This window comes from Pelophylax lessonae, assembly GCF_965119305.1.
Source record: "Pelophylax lessonae genome assembly, chromosome: 3".
In the NCBI taxonomy this organism is placed as follows: Eukaryota; Metazoa; Chordata; class Amphibia; order Anura; family Ranidae; genus Pelophylax; species Pelophylax lessonae.
The window spans coordinates 675245678-675268317 of NC_138770.1; the positions used below are offsets into that span (position 1 = coordinate 675245678).

At 44.7% G+C, this 22640-nt stretch overlaps 1 protein-coding gene across 1 annotated transcript in view; it reads right to left on the reverse strand.

Moving 5' to 3' along the window:
• Positions 1-640: 640 nt before the first annotated feature.
• Positions 641-22640, reverse strand: part of BTBD9 (BTB domain containing 9) — a gene marked incomplete at its 3' end in the record, with an annotated part of 275828 nt that continues 253828 nt past the window's right edge. Inside the window, exons 10-11 of the mRNA XM_082249306.1 lie at positions 14033-14111; positions 641-829 (exon numbers count right to left, since the gene is read on the reverse strand). Of these exons, the coding sequence (XP_082105432.1) occupies positions 641-829; positions 14033-14111 (268 nt within the window). The remainder of the gene's footprint in view (positions 830-14032; positions 14112-22640) is intronic.

Consider the following 22640-nt stretch of genomic DNA (forward strand, 5'->3'; position numbering starts at 1 on the left):
ACACCTTAAGTCTACCCAATATATACTTCTCTGTCCTTCATCGAGTAAATTAAGTGCTCAAGAATAATATCTGCTCTAGCAAAGCAGACTCTCTCTTTCAATCAGAAGTTCCTCGGCGGGGGGTCGGTTTTTCATTCGGCAAATAGAACACATACGGCGGCTCGTGACAGCCTGGTAAAACAATTTGTACTATAACAAAACACAGAAAGGGGGGAGGGAGGGTAACCGCCACTGCCGAACTCTGCCTACACAGAATAAAAAGATTCTGACTTGTTGTGACGGATCTGCAAGGCGATCAATAGTAACTCTCTGTAGAGAGGAAAATCCGACTTCACAAGGCCAGAAAAGCAATAAATTCCTCAATTAGTCGCGTTCTGGGGCCGCGATGATGCTTGAATTTCAACAGCCACTGGCCCAATTACCAGGCGACGTCCTGGACACGGTTGGAGTGAGGAGCTTGGGTGCTAATAGCGGTCTTGATGAAGATTGAATAGCAATTTTCCTTTCTGCAAGGCCGGATTTGATTCCCACAAAGTGGACGGCCAGATGCGGCCAACATCCCCCCCGGCGTTACGACAGCACACAAACGCGAGACGGAGGTTCAACATGGCTCCAGAAGTTCACAGTTTCAGCCGGCTCTTCATTGTGAGGGGACACGGCTGTTCAGATGAGTCGGTGACGGACCGTCGCCGGAGTTTGAAATGCGCAAAGCTATAGTGACGGCTTGGCGGGCAGGAATAGGTGGCTCGCTTGGTGGATTCTCCTCGCAGTTGTCCTCCTTCTGGTTGATGATCTGCGCCGGACACTCAAAATGAACGCAGTGGAACACCTAAAAAAAAAAAAAAACACAGAAAGTTCAGATATTATCGAATCCAAGCATCAGCTCCACTGTACACAAAACCAAAATCCCTGATCACCCTCCAAGCAGACCAAACGCCAGAAGCCAGGCAGGGACTTGTCCTATGCCCCAAACTGGCAGTGAATCCAGGAAGAAAAAGATAGTGGTACTGCATTAAGTGCGTAACTATTGCTCCAGACAAACAGGCCCACCTGGGACTTTCTAACGCGTTTCACCCATAAATTGGGTTTAACTGTAGAACCTCTATTATTCAGCTTTTCTTTTGGGTGAAACACAGAGGAGGGGTCCCAGGTGAGTGTTTGTCTGGAACAATAACCCACGTTAAAGTGTTACTAAACCCAGGACCCTGTATTCACTATATCTGGTCTCCCACAGTCCACAGAACATGGGAATACAATTTTTTACATTTTTTTTTCAAATATAAACTTTATTGAAACACGAAGCAGTAGAAATACAATTATTTAAACCACTTCCATACCAGGCCATTTCTGGCACTCCGCTCCTACATGTAAAAATCGTAATTTTTTTTTTGCTAGAAAATTACTCAGAACCCCCAAACATTATATATATATATATATTTTTTAGAGCCTAGGGAATAAAATGGCGGTCATTGCAACATTTTATGGCACACGGTGTTTGTACGGACATTTTTCAAACACGTTTTAAAAAAAAAAAAAAAAACTGTTTTATGTATTTAAAAAAGAACAAAACACTAAAGTCAGCCCAATTTCATATTGTATAATGTAAAAGATGATGTTACGCCGAGTAAATAGATACCCAACATGTCACGCTTTAAAATTGCGCACACTCGTGGAATGACGCAAAACTTTGGTACTTAAAAATCTCCATAGGCAATGCTTTAAAAATGTTTACAGGTGTTTAGAGTTACAGAGGAGGTCTTGGGCTAGAATTGTTTCTCTCGCTGTAACGTTTGCGTCGATACCGCTCATGTATGGATTGAATGCCGGTTACATATGTGGTCGCGACGTACGCATGCGTTAGCTTCTGCGTGTGAGCACACGGGGAGGGGGGCACTTTAAAAAAAATTTTTTTTTAATTGTTTATTTTTACACTTTGCCTTTAATTTTTTTTTTTTTGATCACTTTTATTCCTATTACAAGGAATGTAAACATCCCTTGTAATAGGAATAGTGCATGACAGGTCCTTTTGATGGAGAGATCTGGGGTCAATTAGACCTCAGATCTCTCCTACTGGCTGGAAAGCCTGAAAAAAAAACGATCTTGGCTATCCAGTAGTGACAACTGCCAGGCGTGACGTCATAATGTGGCGCCCGGGCCTCCGAGAGTCATAGAGACTGCAGGGGACCATGTGGTACTCGGCAGTCTTTATGGTGAACTTCTACCGTGGGCGGATTCCTTCTCTGGCTCGCCGGTCGCACAGGCAAGACAGTAGAAGCACTAGAGGGCGGTGGGGGATTGGTGTCCCCTTCTGCTGCCTGTAAGAACAATCAAGCGGCTGTGCAGCCGCTATGATTTTTCTTACTGTGCAGGAATCCCAGCAAAAAAAAAAAAAAAATGATATCTGAATGATGCCTGCAGCTGCACCCCTCATTCAGATACCCCCACTTAAAGCCCAGGATGTCATATGATGGCTAGCGGTAAGGAAGTGGTTTAGATACAATGAATCCAAAAAGAGAAACATCACATGATTCAAACTATAAGTGAATAGTAGGTAGGGATGGGAATGGGAAAATTCGGGGGTGGGGAAAAGTTTATGGAGCAAAGACTAGGAATGGGGGGCAGAAGTAAATAAAAGTAAGGAAAAATCAGGGAGTTTGCATATATTAAAATTAAACGCTAAAATTATCTTGGTACCGATTAGCTTAACCTATTTTCATCATGAGCTTGCTTATAGAATAATATCAATCTAAGAAATTACGCCAACTATATATGGGATTTGTTTCAAATCTTTGCAAGCTTATTTAAAAAAACAAAAAAACAAAAAAAAAAACAAAAACAAAACAAATCACAGTCAGCCCGATTGGGTCACTCTATTAACCACATTCCAACGGCCTACTGCACTTTTACTGCGGCAGGTCGGCTCTATTGTGCGACACGACGTACCTGTACGTCATTTCGTGCAATAGACAGTGGGGGCGCGCACGCGCCACTGGAGACGCGATCGCATGCGGATTGGACACCGGGGATGCCAATCAGTGGGTCTGGCGGTGGACCTGATGTCAGACGGCCACCCATGATCGTTCCCCAGAGAGGCAGAACAGTGATCTGCCTATGTAAACAAGGCAGATCGTTATTCTGACAGGGGAAAATATGGAGATCTTGTGTTCCTGTTAAGCAGGAACACGGATCTCTGTCTTCCCCCCAGTCAGAGATCAGCAATCTGACACTCACAGGAGCATTGTCGGAGACCACGAGTCTGACATTATCAGAAGGCAGGAGGAACCTCTGAGTGCTGTCAGAGACCAGGAATCTGACACTGAGAGATTGAAGGTAACCCGTGATCATTACTGCAGACCAGGAATCTGACACGCCAAGAAGGTGGGACAGAGTGCTGTAGGATGATAAAAAATCTGACACTCCCAGGGGGAGAGAGGAACCACTGAGCCCAAGCAGAGACGAGCAATCTGACACTCCCAGAGGGAGGGAGAAACCACTGAGCGCAGGCAGAGACCAGGAATTTGACTCTCCGAGGAGCATTGTTGGAGACCAGGAATCTGACATTATCAGAAGGCAGGAAGAACCCCTAAGTGTTGTCAGAGACCAGGAATCTGACACTCCCAGAGGGAGTGGGGGGAGTAACCACTGGGCGCAAGCAGAGACCAGGAATCTGACACTCCGAGGGGGAGAGAGAAACCACTGACTGCAAGCAGAGACCAGGAATCTGACACTCCCAGAAGGAGGGAGAAACCACTGAGCGCAGGCAGAGACCAGGAATCTGACACTCCTAGAAGGAGGGAGAAACCACTGAGCGCAGGAAGAGACCAGGAATCTGACACTCCCACTCCAAGGAGCATTGTTGGAGACCAGGAATCTGACACTTCCAGAAGGAGGGAGAAACCACTGAGCGCAGGCAGAGACCAGTAATCCGACACTCCTAGAAGGAGGGAGAAACCACTGAGTGCAGGAAGAGACCAGGAATCTGACACTCCCAGGGGAGGGAGGAGTCACTGAGTGCAAGCAGAGACCAGGAATCTGACATTCCCAGGGGGAGGGAGACCCACTGAGTGCAGGCAGAGACCAGGAATCTGACACTCCCAGAAAGAGGGAGGAACCACTGAGCGCAGGCAGAGACCAGGAATCTGACACTCTGAGGAGCATTGTTGGGTGGGAGGCACAGAGTGTTGTAGGAAGATGAAAAATCTGACACTCCCAGAGAGGGGGGGGGGGGGTTAGGTACCACTGAGCGCAAGCAGAAACCAGGAATCTGACACTCCCAGAAGGTGGGAGAAACCACTGAGGGCAGGTAGAGGCCAGGAATCCGACACTCCCAGAAGGAGGGAGGAACAAGGAATCTGACACTCCCAGAAGGAGGGAGGAACCACTGAGCGCAGGCAGAGATCAGGAATCTGACACTCCAAGGAGCATTGTTGGGGACCAGGAATCTGACACTCCCAGAAGTTGGGAGGCACAGAGTGTTGTAGGAAGAAATCTGACACTCCCAGAGGGGGGGGGGGGGGGGAAGAGGTACTACTGAGCGCAAGCAGAGACCAGGAATCTGACACTCCCAGAAAGGGGGGGGGTTCCACTGAGCACAAGCAGAGACCAGGAATCTGATACTCCCAGAAGGAGGAAGAAACCACTAAGCGCAGGCAGAGACCAGGAATCTGACTCTCCGAGGAGCATTGTTGGAGACCAGGAATCTGACATTATCAGAAGGCAGGAGGAACCCCTAAGTGTTGTCAGAGACCAGGAATCCGACACTCCCGGAGGGAGTGGGGGGAGTAACCTCTGGGCGCAAGCAGAGACCAGGAATCTGACACTCCCAGGGGGAGAGAGAAACCACTGACTGCAAGCAGAGACCAGGAATCTGACACTCCCAGAAGGAGGGAGAAACCACTGAGCGCAGGCAGAGACCAGGAATCTGACACTCCCAGAAGGAGGGAGGAACCACTGAGTGCAGGCAGAGGCCAGGAATTTGACACTCCAAGGAGCATTGTTGGAGACCAGGAATCTGACACTTCCAGAAGGAAGGAGAAACCACTGAGCGCAGGCAGAGACCAGGAATCTAACACTCCTAGAAGGAGGGAGAAACCACTGAGTGCAGGAAGAGACCAGGAATCTGACACTCCCAGGGGGAGGGAGGAGCCACTGAGCGCAGGCAGAGACCAGGAATCTGATACTCCGAGGAGCATTATTGGGGACCAGGAATCTGACACTCCCAGAAGGTGGGAGGAACAGAGTGTTGTAGGAAGATGAAAAATCTGACACTCCCAGAGGGGGGGGGGGGGGTACCACTGAGCGCAAGCAGAGACCAGGAATCTGACACTCCCAGAAGTGTCGGTTTCTGAGCTGACTTTTGGCAGCAATTTCACCTCCTCATCACAGTGGTGTCCAGTGGAGCAGACAGTGTGATAGGCAAGTGTTTACTTCTTTGCGGGGAACCATTTTATTGGAGGTTTTATTTATGTGACAGATGCTTTATTATTGAAGTACAGGTCCACATGAAAAGACCTGATTTTGTTTTTTGTTTGTTTTTTTTCCAATTCTTCATACAATAGGTTTCCCACACTTAAACACGGCATACACTATATACAATGGACTCAGTCAACAGACAGAAGTAATAGTACGGTAGTTCATACTGTCAAGGACACCGAAGCTTACAATGTGGAAATGTTTTTGAGGTTTTCTTCAATGAGAACATATGTTGTTGTAAACTCCACATCCTATGTAATTGTACACAGAATGTAACATTCCTGAGTCCCTGTGAGAACCTTATCTTTATTGTTCAATTGATCGTCTTTCTCCTTTCAGGGCACTAATGGGAGAATGGTAGGAAAGGAATTTAGGGGATGATATCTCTAAATAAAAAAAAAAAAAATCACTAAGCACATTCAAAAAAATTAGCAAAATAAAAGCGATTATTTGATTTTTTTTTTTTGCACCTACAAAAGATTTCCTAGATTTGTGTAAGTGGTGGTGTGGTTGAATTTTGAATGCACTGTGAGACGTGGAGAAGGGAGCTGCATGAGCTCCACCTAAGGCAGTGATCTTCTAATTGCGGGGAGCTGCAGTGATCTTCTAATTGCGGGGTGCTGTGGCACTGCAAACGGGGTCCTTTTAGGTTACATAGTAGTGATCGACCGATATCGGTTTTCGTTGCTGATACCGATATTTTGGCCAATGCATATCGGTATCGGCCAATATGCGCCGGTATTTTCGTACATTTAAAAAAAATGTTTATTTTTTTTTTTTTATTGACAGGTACTCTTGTCTCCACATGAGTGGATCTGGGGGTCAAAAGGACCCCAAACCCCTCCTCTGCTCTTAAAAGCATTCAAAACGCCAAGTTTGGCTGTTTTGAATGCTGTAATTTGCGGCGGACAGATCGGACCCTTGACTGACATTTTTGACACTTTTGGGGTTACCAGTGACATTTCTACAGTAATCAGTGCTATACATATGCACTGTTACTGTAAAAATACACTGGTAGTGAAGGGGTTAACTTTATTTGAGAGGGAGGGGCTGTGTGTGTCCCTAGGGGCGTGCTTTCTACTGTGATTGGCTGTGGCTTCAGATGTATGAAGAGTGATCGACGGTTCTACATAGTAGAACCGTATGATCATCCTTCATACACCGGGGAGAATGACAGGCAGCTTGTTTACACAAGCCGCCTGACTTTCTCCATGGGCGTAGGAACCGGGGGGGACACATCCCCCCCAGGAAATAATGCGGGGGGGACAGGTATGGTGAAATCCCCCCCCAGTTTAGTGGGGTTTACGACCCAGAAAGGCGCCGATTGGCTGCCTTCTGGGGGCGTAACCTGCGCGCAGGAAAGAGCGCTTGGCCACCCCCACCTTTGTGATGTCCTGGCTGTGATTGGTCCAGTCTCCAGCCTCCGCAGAGAAGAGGAGAGGCTGCCCGCCGGTTCCCGCCGCAGAAGAGGACGAGGGAGAAGCCGCTCACCTTCCCGCCGCCGCCGATAGCCGAGCCGCCGCCGCCAGGTAAGTGCATTGGGTTGAAGGGAGCACGCACGCTGGTCTCTGCATTGATTGGGGTACAATGCTGTGGCACTCTGCAATCATTGGGGTACAATGCTGTGGGCATTCTGCAATCATTGGGGTACAATGCTGTGGCACTCTGCAATCATTGGGGTACAATGCCTCGGCACTCTGCAATCATTGGGGTACAATGCTGTGGGCACTCTGCAATCATTGGGGTACAATGTTGTGGGCACTCTGCAATCATTGGGGTACAATGTTGTGGGCACTCTGCAATCATTGGGGTACAATGCTGTGGGCACTCTGCAATTATTGGGGTACAATGCTGTGGGCACTCTGCAGTGATTGGGGACAATGCTGTGGGCACTCTGCAGTGATTGGGGACAATGCTGTGGCGCTCTGCAGTGATTGGGGACAATGCTGTGGTGCTCTGCAGTGATTGGGGACAATGCTGTGGTGCTCTGCAGTGATTGGGGACAATGCTGTGGCGCTCTGCATTGAAAGGGGCTCGCGCGCTGAACACTGCATTGATGGGGGCACGGAAAAGCATATACCTGGCGAGTAAAAATGCTGTCCCCCCCCAGATTTGTATGGGTTCCTACACCCTTGACTTTCTCCCTCTCCCCCGCCGATCGCCGAGTGACCGGCGGACATTATGTCCGCCGGTCACACGCGCGGGGGGGTGCGTGACCGCGCGGGGGCGCGCGCTCGCTCCCTAGACCCTCACAGGCTAGCGACGTAGACCTACGTCGCTTTGCCTGTGAGGGGCTGACTGCCGAAGTAGATCTGCGTTAGGCAGTCGGCAAGTGGTTACAAAAAAAAAAAAACAACAAAAACGACAAAAATCTTTCCCTTAGTTAGTAAACGCAATAACTTTTGCGCAAACCAATCAAAATACGCTTTTTACGCTTTTTTTTACCAAACATATGTAGCATAAAACAAATTGGCCTAAAATGTTAAAAAATTTTGATTTTTACATTTTTTTTGGGAATTTCATATAAAAAAAATTGAAAAATATTGTTATTTTTGCAAAATTGACGCTCATTTTTTGTTTATAGCGCATGATCAAAAAATTGGCACAGGTGATCAAATACCACCAAAAGAAAGCTCTGTTTGTGGGGAAAAAAAGGACGTCAAATTTGTTTAGGTACAGCGTCGCACGGCCGCGGAATTGTCCGTTAAAGTCACACAGTGCCGAATCGCAAAATAGGCCCTGGTCAGGAAGGGGGTAAAATCTTCCGGGGCTTAAGTGGTTAATATGTCTTTTTACTTTGGAGTTTAGTTGATGCTTGGAACAGAATCAGTCAGTTAGCCCCCGTTCACATAGAGGCGACCTGGTCGCCTCATAGGTCGCCTTCCATAGGGAAGCTGCGGACCCGTTCTAATAGGAGCGACACAAGTCGCTCCGACTTAGAAAAAGGGTCCGGAGCTTCTTTGGGGCGACCAGGAGGCGACCGCCATAGACTTCAATGTTATGAAGTCTGTAGCGGCCGCTCCGAGGTCGCGGCGCGCTGCTCGCACCGCGACCTCGGAGGTCGCCAGCCGAAGTCGGATCGCCCCTATGTGAACGGGGGCTAACTTAAACATGCTTGGGACAAACATATCTAAATAATAAAATAAATAAATATAAATACAAATAGAAATAAAGGGACAGACATGCCAGACCAGTTGGTCTTTTTCTGCCATCACCCGGCAACATCAGTCCCTACACGACTTTTCAGTAACCGTTAGATGCAAAATCAGAGAATTGGGTGCAGCAAAACCCGTCTTATGTAATTACGCAGTGTAATGTGCCACAAGTGGAAATTATCATACAGATTGTAGTCATTACTGACGGCAATTTCTAGACTGTTTAGAGCGTAATAAAATGGATGGGTTGTGTGAATGACTCCGCGTATAACTCCAACCCGAGCCAGAGAAAAGAAATTTGTTTTTATTTTATTTTTTTTCTTATGTGTTCGACTCAAAGCCATGATTGCATCGCACACATCACAATTATTACTGATATAAAGAAATAGGGACATAATGAGGCTGATATATTGTGTATCTCGTGCAGGAGGGAAATTGATAAAGCTGCAATCAATGCTGACAATAGATTTACCGTCTGCGGGAGACGATGGATCAGCCGGGAGTGAAGGGTAGAAAATAAGCCGTGTAACGTGCTAATCTACATAAATATACACACAATAAGATGCTGGCGGAGCTAACACACTAAATATTCAACTTGAAGGGACTGGTTAGTGTTTTACTTTCACATATTTATATTCAGAATGTAAAAAAAAAAAAAAATAAAAGTATTCTTTTTTTTTTTTAACTTCTTCCTTTACCCCAATTCTGGACCGGAAAGATTTGCCCCCTTAATGACCAGGCCCTACCTTACGATTCGGCACTGCATTACTTTAATGGACAATTGCGCAGTTGTGTGAGGCTGTACCCAAATAAAACTGATGTCCTTTTTTTCCCCACAAATCGAGCTTTCTTTTGGGGGTATTTGATCACTTGTGTGATTTTTATTTTTTTTTGCTATAAACAAAAAAAGGCGCAACAATTCTGAAAAAAAAATATATTTTTCACTTTCTGCTATATAACATTCCCAATTAAAAGAAATGTAAAAAATCGAATGTTTTTTTTATAATTTTAGGCCAATTTGTATTCTGCTACATATTTTTGGTAAAAAAAAAAAAAAAAAATCGCAATAGCGTATTTTGATTGGTTTGCGCAAAAGTTATCGCATCTACTAACTACGGGAAAGATTTATGTCATATTTATTTATTTATTTTGTTTTTACTAGCAAGTCGTACCGGGAGCCCCGAGCACCAAGCTGGCACGTCCGCCTAATGGATGGAGTCCCGATAAAAGCCGGAAACGGCTTCGATCGGGTCTCCGATGACGTAACCCGGAGGCGGCTTCCATGACATCACTTCCGGGTTACTGTGCTGCAAAAGGCGGCAAATTTAAAAAACGGCTGTAGGCAAAAACGCAGTTTTCGGCGTTTTGCATACATGGAAGTGTAGTGGAGGGGTCGAGGGTCTTTTAGACCCTCGATCCCTCCATAAAGAGTACCTGTCACTGCATATTGGTGTCACAAGGGATGTTTACATTGCTTGTGACAGCAATAAGTGTGATCAGATTTAAATTTTTTTTTTTAAAAACCTGTAATAAAGTTAAAAAAAATAAAATAAATAAGAAAAAAAAAAAAAATTTTTTAACTGCCCCCGTCACCGTTAGCTCACGCACAAAAAAAACACGTATACGGAAGTCGAGCCGCGAATGAAATCGCTGTTCAAACCCCACATGTGAGGTATCGCCGCGATCGCCAGAGCGTGGGCAATAATTAAAAAAAAAAGAGCTACACTCTAACTCTAAACTGGTAACCGTTAAAAAAATTTAAAGCGTCGCCTATTGAGATCTCTATTGACCGTAGTTTGTCGCCATCCCACGGGGCGCAATTTTAAACCATAACATGTTGGGTATCTATTTACTCGGCGTGACATCATCTTTCACAATATACAAAAAAATGGGCTAACTTTACGGTTTAGTATTTTTTAAATGCAGTGAAATGTGATTTTTCTAAATTTTTCATGACAAAAAATATTGCAATGACCGACATTTTATTCTCCAGAGTCTTTGCTAAAAAAATATATATAATGTTTGGGGGTTCTAAGTAGTTTTCTAGGAAAAAATACTGGTTTTAAACTTGTAAACAAAAAGTGTCCGAAATAGGGCTGGGGCTTAAGTGGTTAAAGTCTATAGGACACGAACTGGAAAAAACAAAAAACAAAAACAAAAGTGCCCATTTTAAGGGGTTAGATGCAAGTAATTGGGCATACAAAGTGTATGGGGGTCTGGATACTGCCCTGGGGGACATGAATCAATGAAACAAATTTTTGCACAAAATGTCATTTTTAAATAAGCAGTGATTAACTGATGCTCAAAGTGAAATAATAAAAATTTCAAATTCTTTTAAATATAGTGCCTGGGGGTCCCCTTAGTCTGCGCGTAAAAAGGCACAACTGTACCGTGTATAGAACCAACATCTGAATAAAGTAATGGCTGTGCATCATCAAGGAGCAAGTGGCTGACGCTGTGTTCAAATAACTCAGCTGATTCCTCCATGCCTGATGCTGGGATTTTGGCAGGAATAGCCGTGGACAAGGAGGCAGATTTAGCCACTCTGCTAGCTGCAGTGGACTGCGCACTAGTCTCTGCTTGGGTGACGGAGGATGAGGAAGATAAGGATGGATTAATAAGCCAGTCCACCACCTCCTCTGCATGCTGTGGCTGGATGGCATGGGCAACATCACTAAACAGAGGAAATGATGCCCTGCCTGAGGAATGACCACTTCCACCTTTGGCTGCGGACACATATGCTGCTGGCCCCCTCACAGTGCCATGGGAATGTCTGCCTCTCCTTGCCAGCCTCCCAGAGATTATTGGGGGGAGGGGGGGGGGGCTTATTACCGAAAAGTAATAGAGAAGGGGAAGTGTGTACTTGGATGCATTTTACTCAATGAAAGTGGGGTTTGGCGCACTTTAATTTGAGTACTCACTACAAAGACACACTCCACTGACACACTACAATATACTGCCGTAAAATTACACTACCGCACTTCAATATATTGCCAGAAAAGTGCACTAAGGCACTTCAATGTAGTGCCATAAAAGTGCACCAAAGCACTTCAATGTACTGTCGTAAAAGTGCACTAAGGCACTTCAATGTACTGCCGTAATAGTGCACTAACGCACTTCAACATACTGCCGTAAAAGTGCACTAAGGCACTTCAATATACTGCCGTAAAGTGCACTAAGGCACTTCAATGTACTTCCGTAAAAGTGCACTAAGGCACTTCAATGTACTGCCAGAAAAGTGCACTAAGGCACTTCAATATGCTGCCAGAAAAGTGCACTAAGGCACTTCAATGTACTGCCGTAATAGTGCACTAAGGCACTTCAATGTACTGCCGTAATAGTGCACTAAGGCACTTCAATGTACTGCCGTTATAGTGCACTAAGGCACTTCAATGTACTGCTGTAAAAGTGCACTAACGCACTTCAATGTACTTCCGTAAAAGTGCACTAAGGCACTTCAATATACTGCCAGAAAAGTGCACTAAGGCACTTCCATATACTGCCAGAAAAGTGCACTAAGGCACTTCAATATACTGCTGTAAAAGTGCACTAAGGCACTTCAATATACTGCTGTAAAAGTGCACTAAGGCACTTCGATGTACTGCCGTAATAGTGCACTAAGGCATTTCAATGTACTGCCGTAATAGTGCACTAAGGCACTTCAATGTACTGCCGTAATAGTGCACTAAGGCACTTCAATGTACTGCTGTAAAAGTGCACTAAGGCACTTCAATGTACTGCCGTGATAGTGCACTAAGGCACTTCAATGTACTGCAGTAATAGTGCACTAAGGCACTTCAATGTACTGCCGTAAAAGTGCACTAACGCACTTCAATATACTGCCAGAAAAGTGCACTAACGCACTTCAATATACTGCCAGAAAAGTGCACTAAGGCACTTCAATATGCTGCCGTAAAAGTGCACTAAGGCACTTCAATGTACTGCCGTAATAGTGCACTAAGGCACTTCAATGTACTTCTGTAAAAGTGCACTAAGGCACTTCAATGTACTGCCGTAATAGTGCACTAAGGCACTTCAATGTACTGCCGTAATAGTGCACTAAGGCACTTCAATGTACTGCCGTAAAAGTGCACTAAGGCACTTCAATGTACTGCCGTAAAAGTGCACTAAGGCACTTCAATATGCTGCCGTAAAAGTGCACTAAGGCACTTCAATATGCTGCCGTAAAAGTGCACTAAGGCACTTCAATATGCTGCCAGAAAAGTGCACTAAGGCACTTCAATATGCTGCCAGAAAAGTGCACTAAGGCACTTCAATATGCTGCCAGAAAAGTGCACTAAGGCACTTCAATGTACTGCCGTAAAATTGCACTAAGGCACTTCAATATACTGCCGTAATAGTGCACTAAGGCACTTCAATGCACTGCCGTAAAATTGCACTAAGGCACTTCAATGTACTGCCGTAATAGTGCACTAAGGCACTTCAATGTACTGCCGTAAAATTGCACTAAGGCACTTCAATGTACTGCCGTAAAATTGCACTAAGGCACTTCAATGTACTGCCGTAAAATTGCACTAAGGCACTTCAATGTACTGCCGTAATAGTGCACTAAGGCACTTCAATGTACTGCCGTAATAGTGCACTAAGGCACTTCAATGTACTGCCGTAAAATTGCACTAAGGCACTTCAATGTACTGCCGTAAAATTGCACTAAGGCACTTCAATGTACTGCCGTAAAATTGCACTAAGGCACTTCAATGTACTGCCGTAATAGTGCACTAAGCCACTTCAATGTACTGCCGTAAAAGTGGACTAACGCACTTCAATATACTGCCAGAAAAGTGCACTAACGCACTTCAATATACTGCCAGAAAAGTGCACTAAGGCAATTCAATATACTGCCGTAAAAGTGCATTAAGGCACTTCAATATACTGACGTAAAAGTGCACTAAGGCACTTCAATGTACTGCCGTAATAGTGCACTAACACTTTATTATATTGCCGTAAAAGTGCACTAAGGCCTTTCAATATACTGCCATAAAAGTGCACTAAAACACTTCAATATAATGCAGTTAAAGTGCTCTGACACTCTACACTGACACACCTTAATATACTGCCGTAATCCTGCCCTGAAACACTAAATGGACACTATAGTAAAGATGAACAGTCACACTATACTCACACTGCACTATCACTAGATTTACACTACACTGAGACGCTACACTCACAATAGCACACCAACTTGCTATGCGAGTCTTTGCAGTGCGATTTGAACCCATTTTTTCTGCATGGACTCAAATCGCACCACAAAGTATCGGTTTCGGTATTGGGAGCATTTTCACGAGTAATCGTGAAAATACTTGGTATTGGCACCAATACCAATACCGGTAACGATGCATCCCTAGTTAATATGGATCTGCAATATAAACAATCAGGAGTCTCACCTCATTCGCCGTGTTGTGAGTCCCAACTATCCTGATAAAACATGTCGGTTGTCGGTCAAAAGTGATATTCTGCCAGGACCTGAAAGAACAGAGGTGATCGTTATAAACATATCCTTCCATGTCACACTGCATACTTACATGTGTCACCTCATCCGAACTGAGAAAATGTCAACTCTGTGTGCTATCGCAGCAACACCCGAAACTAATATTCTTATTATACATTTATATAGCTCTGACATATACCGCAGTGCTGTACAGAGACACTGAGCCAGTCACTAGAGGAGCTTACACTCTAATGTCCCCTCAAAGTCACAAACTATTATACATTTGTACAGCACTGTAGGTTACACCAATGCTATATAAAACTGTATAATATTAATGTGTGACTGTAGAGGGACATTTGATTGTAAGCTCCTCTAGTTAAAAGAGACTGATGTGACTGGCTCAGTGTTCTCTGTACAGCACTGCGGTATATGTCAGAGCTATATATATATGTATAATAATAATAGTGTGATATGGTGGGACATTAGAGTGTAAGCTCCTCTGGTGCAGTCACATGCTATTATTATACATTTTTATAGCTCTGACATATACTGCAGTGCTGTACAGAGAACACTGAGTCAGTCACATCAGTCTCTGCACCAGAGGAGCTTACACTCTAATGTACCCCCACAGTCATCACAGAACCAGAGGAGCTTACACTCTAATGTACCCCCACTGTCACACACTATTATACATTTATATAGCTCTGACATATACCGCAGTCATGTACAGAGAACACTGAGCCAGTCACATCAGTCTCTGCACCAGAGGAGCTTACACTCTAATGTCCCCCCACAGTCATCTCAGAACCAGAGGAGCTTACATTCTAATGTCGCCCCACAGTCACACACTATTATTATACATTTATATAGCTCTGACATATACCGCAGTGCTGTACAGAGAACACTGAGCCAGTCACTTCAGTGTCATTCCCAGAACAGCTTACACTCTAATGCCCCCCCATACACACACAGTCACAAACTGTTATTATTATACAGTTGTATAGCACTGTGGTATACACCAGAGTTATATAAATGTAAGGTTACATTGGGTGTTCTGAAAGGCGCCTATAAAAAAAATGTAGTATTAATATAAGTGTATAATAATAGTGTGACTGTGAGGGGACATTAGAGAGTAAGCTCCTCTGGTGTAGAGACTGATGTGACTGGCTTAGTGTTCACTGTACAGCACTGCAGTATATGTCAGAGCTATATAAATGTATAATAATAGTGTGTGACTGTGGGGCGACATTAGAATGTAAGCTCCTCTGGTTCTGTGATGACTGTGGGGGGACATTAGAGTGTAAGCTCCTCTGGTGCAGAGACTGATGTGACTGGCTCAGTGTTCTCTGTACATCACTGCGGTATATGTCAGAGCTATATAAATGTATAATAGTGTGTGACAGTGGGGGTACATTAGAGTGTAAGCTCCTCTGGTTCTTTGATGACTGTGGGGGGACATTAGAGTGTAAGCTCCTCTGGTACAGAGATGATGTGACTGGCTCAGTGTTCTCTGTACAGCACTGCGGTATATGTCAGAGCTATATAAATGTATAATAATAGTGTGTGACTGTGGGGCGACATTAGAATGTAAGCTCCTCTGGTTCTGTGATGACTGTGGGGGGACATTAGAGTGTAAGCTCCTCTGGTGCAGAGACTGATGTGACTGGCTCAGTGTTCTCTGTACATCACTGCGGTATATGTCAGAGCTATATAAATGTATAATAATCATAATAATTATTGTGTGTGACTGAGGGGGAACATTAGAGTGTACATTTTTATTAAAAATCTTACAAACATAATAAAAACATATTTACATATATAAAACAAATAAAACTATGTATAAACAAACATAGCTTACATCAGCATAGAAGCAGAAAATTGCTTTTTGGCAGGAAAAAAAACAAAAAAAAAAAACAAAGAAAACAAAATATATCAACCAAGATACATTTTCATATTATTATTATTATCATGATTCAACTTAACAAAGCCCGAACCTCCACCTAAACACCCCCCTCAGGCTAAGAAACGATTACACATTTATCCCATGCATGCAGCCTTTTTCCAAAAATGTGATCTTATAGAAAATCTAGGGGACGTGAAAGGACAGAAAGAAAAGCTGCACACCCAGAGAATGACAGACAGCATCTTCGGGGGCCGGACATTCCTCCAAGCCTTTGTCCAGGCTCCCAGCCGCCACCTGTCCTTCTCAAGAACCCTGAACCTTCCTAACCTCACCCAGAGTATTGTGTACCACCACCTCGACACACCCGAGCCAACCTCAAAAGGGCCGTTCGATCCAACCATTCACAAGCATGAAGCTTTCAGCCCCTCTGTACAAAGTCTTCAGCCAATTGATAAAGCCCCCCTCCAAGCAATACTTTCCAAGAAGCAGCCATAGGTACTCGTGATTGACTCAATCAAAAGCCTTAGGCTGATCCAATGCCAGCAAGTACTTTCTCCAGCCTGCAGCCTTGCACTGGTCCAGGGCCTCCCGGCAGCTAACACTGCTGAAAAAGTGCTTCTACCTTGAACCAAACAGTGCTGGTGGTCAGTGCTGTATCTCGGCTTAGACCAACAAGGCCTAGGCCTAGGGCGGCACTTTGCAGGGGGGCAGCAAAAAAGCTGCACACCGCAATAAAAAAAACAGCCTCCTCCCAGCTCCCCCAACGAAAAGGGTCCCCGCCGGCTTGCGCAACACTTTTAGTTTAGTGCCAGTATTATGGGGCGAATTGGGCCAGAGGGCAGGGCCCAGGAGGCAAATCAGTCTGGCACCCCCATAAAGCAGTCACACTGCTACCTGCCGGTATGATAGGCTGCACTAATGGGCACTGATAGGCAACACTGGTGGCCACTGATGGGGCTGTACTGATGGCCACTGATGAGGCCACACTGATTAGGCTGCACTGATGGGCAGTAATGAGACGGCACTGATGAGGCTGAACTTATGAGAACTGATAAGGCTATGCTGATGGGCACAGATAGACTGTGGTTGTGGTCTGTGGTGGGTGGGTCATATTTATATTAGGGGGTGCACAAACCTAGTCAGGCCTAGGGCAGCACAAAACCTAAATACACCACTGCTGGTGGTGAGAAAGTAGATTGTATTATAATAATAATACGATTGTGTGACTGTGGTGGGACATTAGAGTGTAAGCTCCTCTGGTACAGACACTGATGTGACTGGCTCAGTGTTCTCTGTACAGCGCTGCGGTATATGTCAGAGCTATATAAATGTACAAACCCAATTCCAAAAAAGTTGGGACGCTGTACAAATTGTGAGTAAAAAAGGAATGGACTAATTTACAAATCTCATAAACGTATATTTTGTTCACAATATAATATAGATAACGTATCAAATGTTGAAAGTGAGTCATTTTGAAATGCCATGCCAAATATTGGCTCATTTTGGGATTTCATGAGAGCTACACATTCCAAAAAAGTTGGGACAGGTAGCAATAAGAGGCAGGAAAAGATAAATGTACATATAAGGAACAGCTGGAGGACCAATTTGCAACTTATTAGGTCAATTGGCAACATGATTGGGTATAAAAAGAGCCTCTCAGAGTGGCAGTGTCTCTCAGAAGTCAAGATGAGCAGAGGATCACCAATTCCCCCAATGCTGTGGCGAAAAATATTGGAGCAATATCAGAAAGGAGTTTCTCAGAGAAAAATTGCAAAGAGTTTGAAGTTCTCATCGTCTACAGTGCATAATATCATCCAAAGATTCAGAGAATCTGGAACAATCTCTGTGCGTAAGGGTCAAGGCCGGAAAACCATACTGGATGGCGGTGATCTTCGGGCCCTTAGACGGCACTGCATTACATACAGGAATGCTACTGTAATGGAAATCACAACATGGGCTCAGGAATACTTCCAGAAAACATTGTCGGTGAACACAATCCACCGTGCCATTCACCGCTGCCGGATATAATTCTATAGGCCAAAAAAGAAGCCAAATCTAAACATGATCCAGAAGTGCAGGCGTTTTCTCTGGGCCAAGGATCATTTATAATGGACTGTAACAAATTGGAAAACTGTTCTGTGGTCAGACGAATCAAAATTTGAAGTTCTTTTTGGAAAACTGGGACGCCATGTCATCCGGACTAAAGAGGACAAGGACAACCCAAGTTGTTATCAGCGCTCAGTTCAGAAGCCTTCTTAATTTGATATGTTATCTTAATGAATACTTCTATTCAGTTTTTACAGAAGAAAAAGAAGGAAAAAGGACCTCCACTTGAAAGGATGACTAATGAATCGTTTGATGCATGTGTCTTTACATAGGAAGACGTTCTAAGATTGCTGTCTAAAGTGAAGACAAATAAGTCACAGGGTCCTGATGAGATACACCCAAAATTATTAAAAGAGCTTAGTGGTGAGCTGGCAAAACCATTAACAGATTTATTTAACCAATCATTAGTAACAGGAGTCGTCCCGGAAGATTGGAAATTGGCAAATGTCGTGCCCATTCACAAGAAAGGTAGTAGGGAGGAATCGAGCAACTATAGACCAGTGAGTCTGACATCATTAGTAGGCAAATTAATGGAAACCCTATTAAAGGATAGGATTGTGGAACATCTTAACTCCCATGGATTGAAAGATGAAAAACAACATGGGTTTACTTCAGGGAGATCATGTCAAACAAATCTTATAGATTTTTTTGACTGGGTGACTAAAATAATAGACGGTGGAGGTGCAGTAGACATTGCATATCTAGATTTTAGTAAGGCTTTTGACACTGTCCCACATAGAAGACATCAATAAACTGCAGTCATTGAGCATGGACTCCCATATTGTTGAGTGGATTAGGCAGTGGCTGAGTGACAGACAACAGAGGGTTGTAGTCAATGGAGAACATTCAGAACAAGGTCATGTTACCAGTGGGGTACCTCAGGGATCTGTACTGGGACCAATTTTGTTTAATATCTTCATAAGTGATATTACAAAAGGCCTCGATGGTAAGGTTTGTCTTTTTGCTGATGACACAAAGATATGTAACAGGGTTGATGTTCCTGGAGGGAAATGCCAAATGGAAAAGGATTTAGGAAAACTAGAAGAATGGTCAGAACTCTGGCAACTGAAATTTAATGTGGATAAGTGCAAGATAATGCACCTGGGGCGTAAAAACCCAAGGGCAGACTATAGAATATTTGACACAGTCTTGACCTCAGTATCTGAGGAAAGGGATTTAGGAGTAATTATTTCAGAAGACTTAAAGGTGGGAAGACAATGTAATAGAGCAGCACGAAATGCCAGCAGAATGCTTGGATGTATAGGGAGAGGTATAAGCAGTAGAAAGAGAGAAGTGCTTATGCCGCTGTACAGAACACTGGTGAGACCTCACTTGGAGTATTGTGCGCAGTACTGGAGGCCAGATCTCCAGAAGGATATAGATACTCTAGAGAGAGTTCAGAGAAGAGCTACTAAACTAGTACATGGATTGCAGGAAAAAACTTACCAGGAAAGGTTAAAGGACCTTAACATGTATAGCTTGGAAGAAAGAAGAGACAGAGGGGATATGATAGAAACTTTTAAATACATAAAGGGAATCAACTCGGTAAAGGAGGAGAGCATATTTAAAAGAAGAAAAACTACCACAAGAGGACACAGTTTTAAATTAGAGAGGCATTTTTTGAGCCGCCTCAGAATCGTGAACCACTGTGCGATCCGATTCTGTGCGTACTTGCAGATCAAACTGGGGGTGTCGTTAACATTTAATCGACACCCCCTGCGTATCGCATATGGCAGTGTGATCACGCAGCATATTCGCAGCGTTCCCGCATCGCACAAATGTGAACCGAGCCTAAGAATGTAAATTTTTGTTTATTAAAAATCTCACAAGCATAATAAAAACATATTTACATATATACAAAATTAAATAAACAAAAATAGCTTACATCAGCATAGAAACAGAAAATTATTACTATCATGACTAAACTCAACAAAGCCCTAACCTCCACCTAAACACCCCCTCAGGCTAAGAAACGATTACACATTTATCCCATGCATGCAGCCTTTTTCCAAAAATTCAATCTTATAAAAATCTAGGGGACGTGAAAGGACAAAGAAAAGCCGCACACCCAGGGACTGACAGACAGCAGCTACGGGGACCTGACATTCCTCCACGCCTTTGTCCAGGCTCCCGGCTGCCACCTGTCCTTCTCAAGACCCCGAATCTTCCCAACCTCACCCAGAAAGTTGTGCATCACCACCTCAACAGGAAGGATTTTTTTCCGAGTGGAAACCTGACACCGTGCATTCCACGTGAAGTAACGGACTACTTAGCTAACTAAAAAAAGTGTCTCGAAATCAAAATCCCGATGTGTCTCAAAACACCCGTACGACCACTCCGCATAACTTAAGCGGGAAAGGAAAGGGATACTCAGAGCCCCACCCACCCGCTTATAGACTTCTATATTGAAGGGGCACTGAAGCAAGAAATGGTTAATCGTCTCCTCCACACTCCACTCTTGGACAACCACGGTTCTCCGGCGAGCGATGCTTTAAGTTGCCCTTCACATAGAGTCTGCCATGGAACGAGAGCCAGGCCAAATCCCAAAACTTCAAAGGGATTCTCTCCAGATTAATCAAACGCAGACCCTCCCTCATAACAGGGCCTGGGCAATCCCTCAAGGACAGTGGCTCGTTAAAGGCAGATTCAACAACCCTCCTCTCCAGGGCCTTCCTAGGAAGAGACTTAATTTCCTCCGCTGTCACTCGCCACTGCCAAAGCATCTTCAGGCACGGAGCAACGTAAGCTGGGAGCTAAGACGGGAGGTTAAGAGTGTAAGCTCCTCTGGTGCAGTCACATATTATATATTTATATAGCTCTGACATATACTGCAGTGCTGTAGTCAGTCACATCAGTCTCTGCACCACAAGGGCTTACACTCTAATATCCCCCCCCCCGCAGTCCCACACTACTATTGTTATACATTTATATAGCTCTGACATATACCGCAGTGCTGTACAGAGAACACTGAGCCAGTCACATCAGTCTCTGTACCAGAGGAGCTTACACTCTAATGTCCCCCCACAGTCACACACTATTGTTATGGTGTTATCCGGGATAGGAACTCATTAGTTGCCTTCACAGGCTGGATCTGCCTGCAGCATTCATAGTCATCCACGACTGCAGCTTCAGCTCCCTCAATAGCCAGAACCGTGACCCAGCTATATCACTGCTACAAGAAGCCAGAGAGTACAGGCCGGGCAGCCCCCTCCGGGTTCACATTTCTGCCCTCCTTCTAAACCTTTATACCCCCCCTTCTCCCACAGCAGCACATCTCAGTACAGAAAGTTCCGTGATAAAGTTATTTTTCTGCCTCCTGACACTGATCTGCGGGCGGAGGGGAGCGCTCAGCCCCGAATGTCCTTCTAATGAAGTGTTGTGGCGCGCAGCGGAGATCACACTGACTTTGTGAGACTGAAGATCCTCCATCTCCGGGAGGAAGAGACGGAACAAAGCTCTTCACAAAGGGCAGAAGGAGACGGATAGAAATGGAACAACTTAGCCGTGTAATTGGCTTCTGCGGAGGGAAGAATGTGTTGTATCGGTGCACAAATTTAAAGATGTGAAGAGGAAGCACTTTGTTTCTCCTCTGGAGGGCTGGAGACACGTGGAGAAAAAGTCAATGAAATCCACGATTAGGGAACTATTTCCCTTTAAATCTGACCTCCGGCTTTCCCTTCAGTCTTGCACATTTGTAGCGGCTCCTCTCCTGGACTGAAATGGCTTACTCCTATTTCACCGCACACTCTGGAGGTGATTTACTAAAACTGGAGCACTCAAAATCTGATGCAGCTGTGAATGGTAGCCAATGAGCTTCTAACTTCACCTTGTTTACCCACTTGCTGACCATATAACTTACATATACGGCGGCAAGGTGGCGCTGCTTCGCCGGATCATGTACCTAGCACATGATCTGACCTTCCTGATAGAGGGTGCGCCAGCGGCGGCCCGCTCCTGCTGTAAATTATACTCAGTGGGAGCTGATCTGCAGATACCGCGGATTTAATGTCTGCCAGCACCCGCCGATTGTTAGGCAGAGAGCAAGAATGGCGGGTCTGCCTATGTAAACAAGACAGATCGCTGTTCAGTCAATAGGGAAGGCATGGATCCTGTGACTCTTCAAAGCAGGAACATGGATCCATGCCTTCCCCTGGTAATAGCCCCTCCCACACAGTACACGAAAACACTGGCTAGGAACACAGTTAACCTTTTGTTTGCCCTAGACGTTTCTCCCCCTCCCAGTCAGTGTCATTAGTACATTGACAGTGAATATTTTTAGCACTGATCACTGTATTAGTGTCACTGGTCCCCACAAAGTGTCAGTTAGTGTCCGACTTCCTGCCGCAAAATCGCAGTCACGCTATAAGTCACTGATCGGCGCCATTACAAGTAAAACTAATTAAAAAAATTTATATATATTCTATAGTTTGTAGATGCTAGAAGCTTTTTCCTGCCTAGTGTCCTACTCCTGTAGGGGGCAGTATAACACAATGGTCTAGATGATAAGGAGCTGTGTCCGTCAATGAAAGAAAGAGAAATATGGATTATTTCCCTC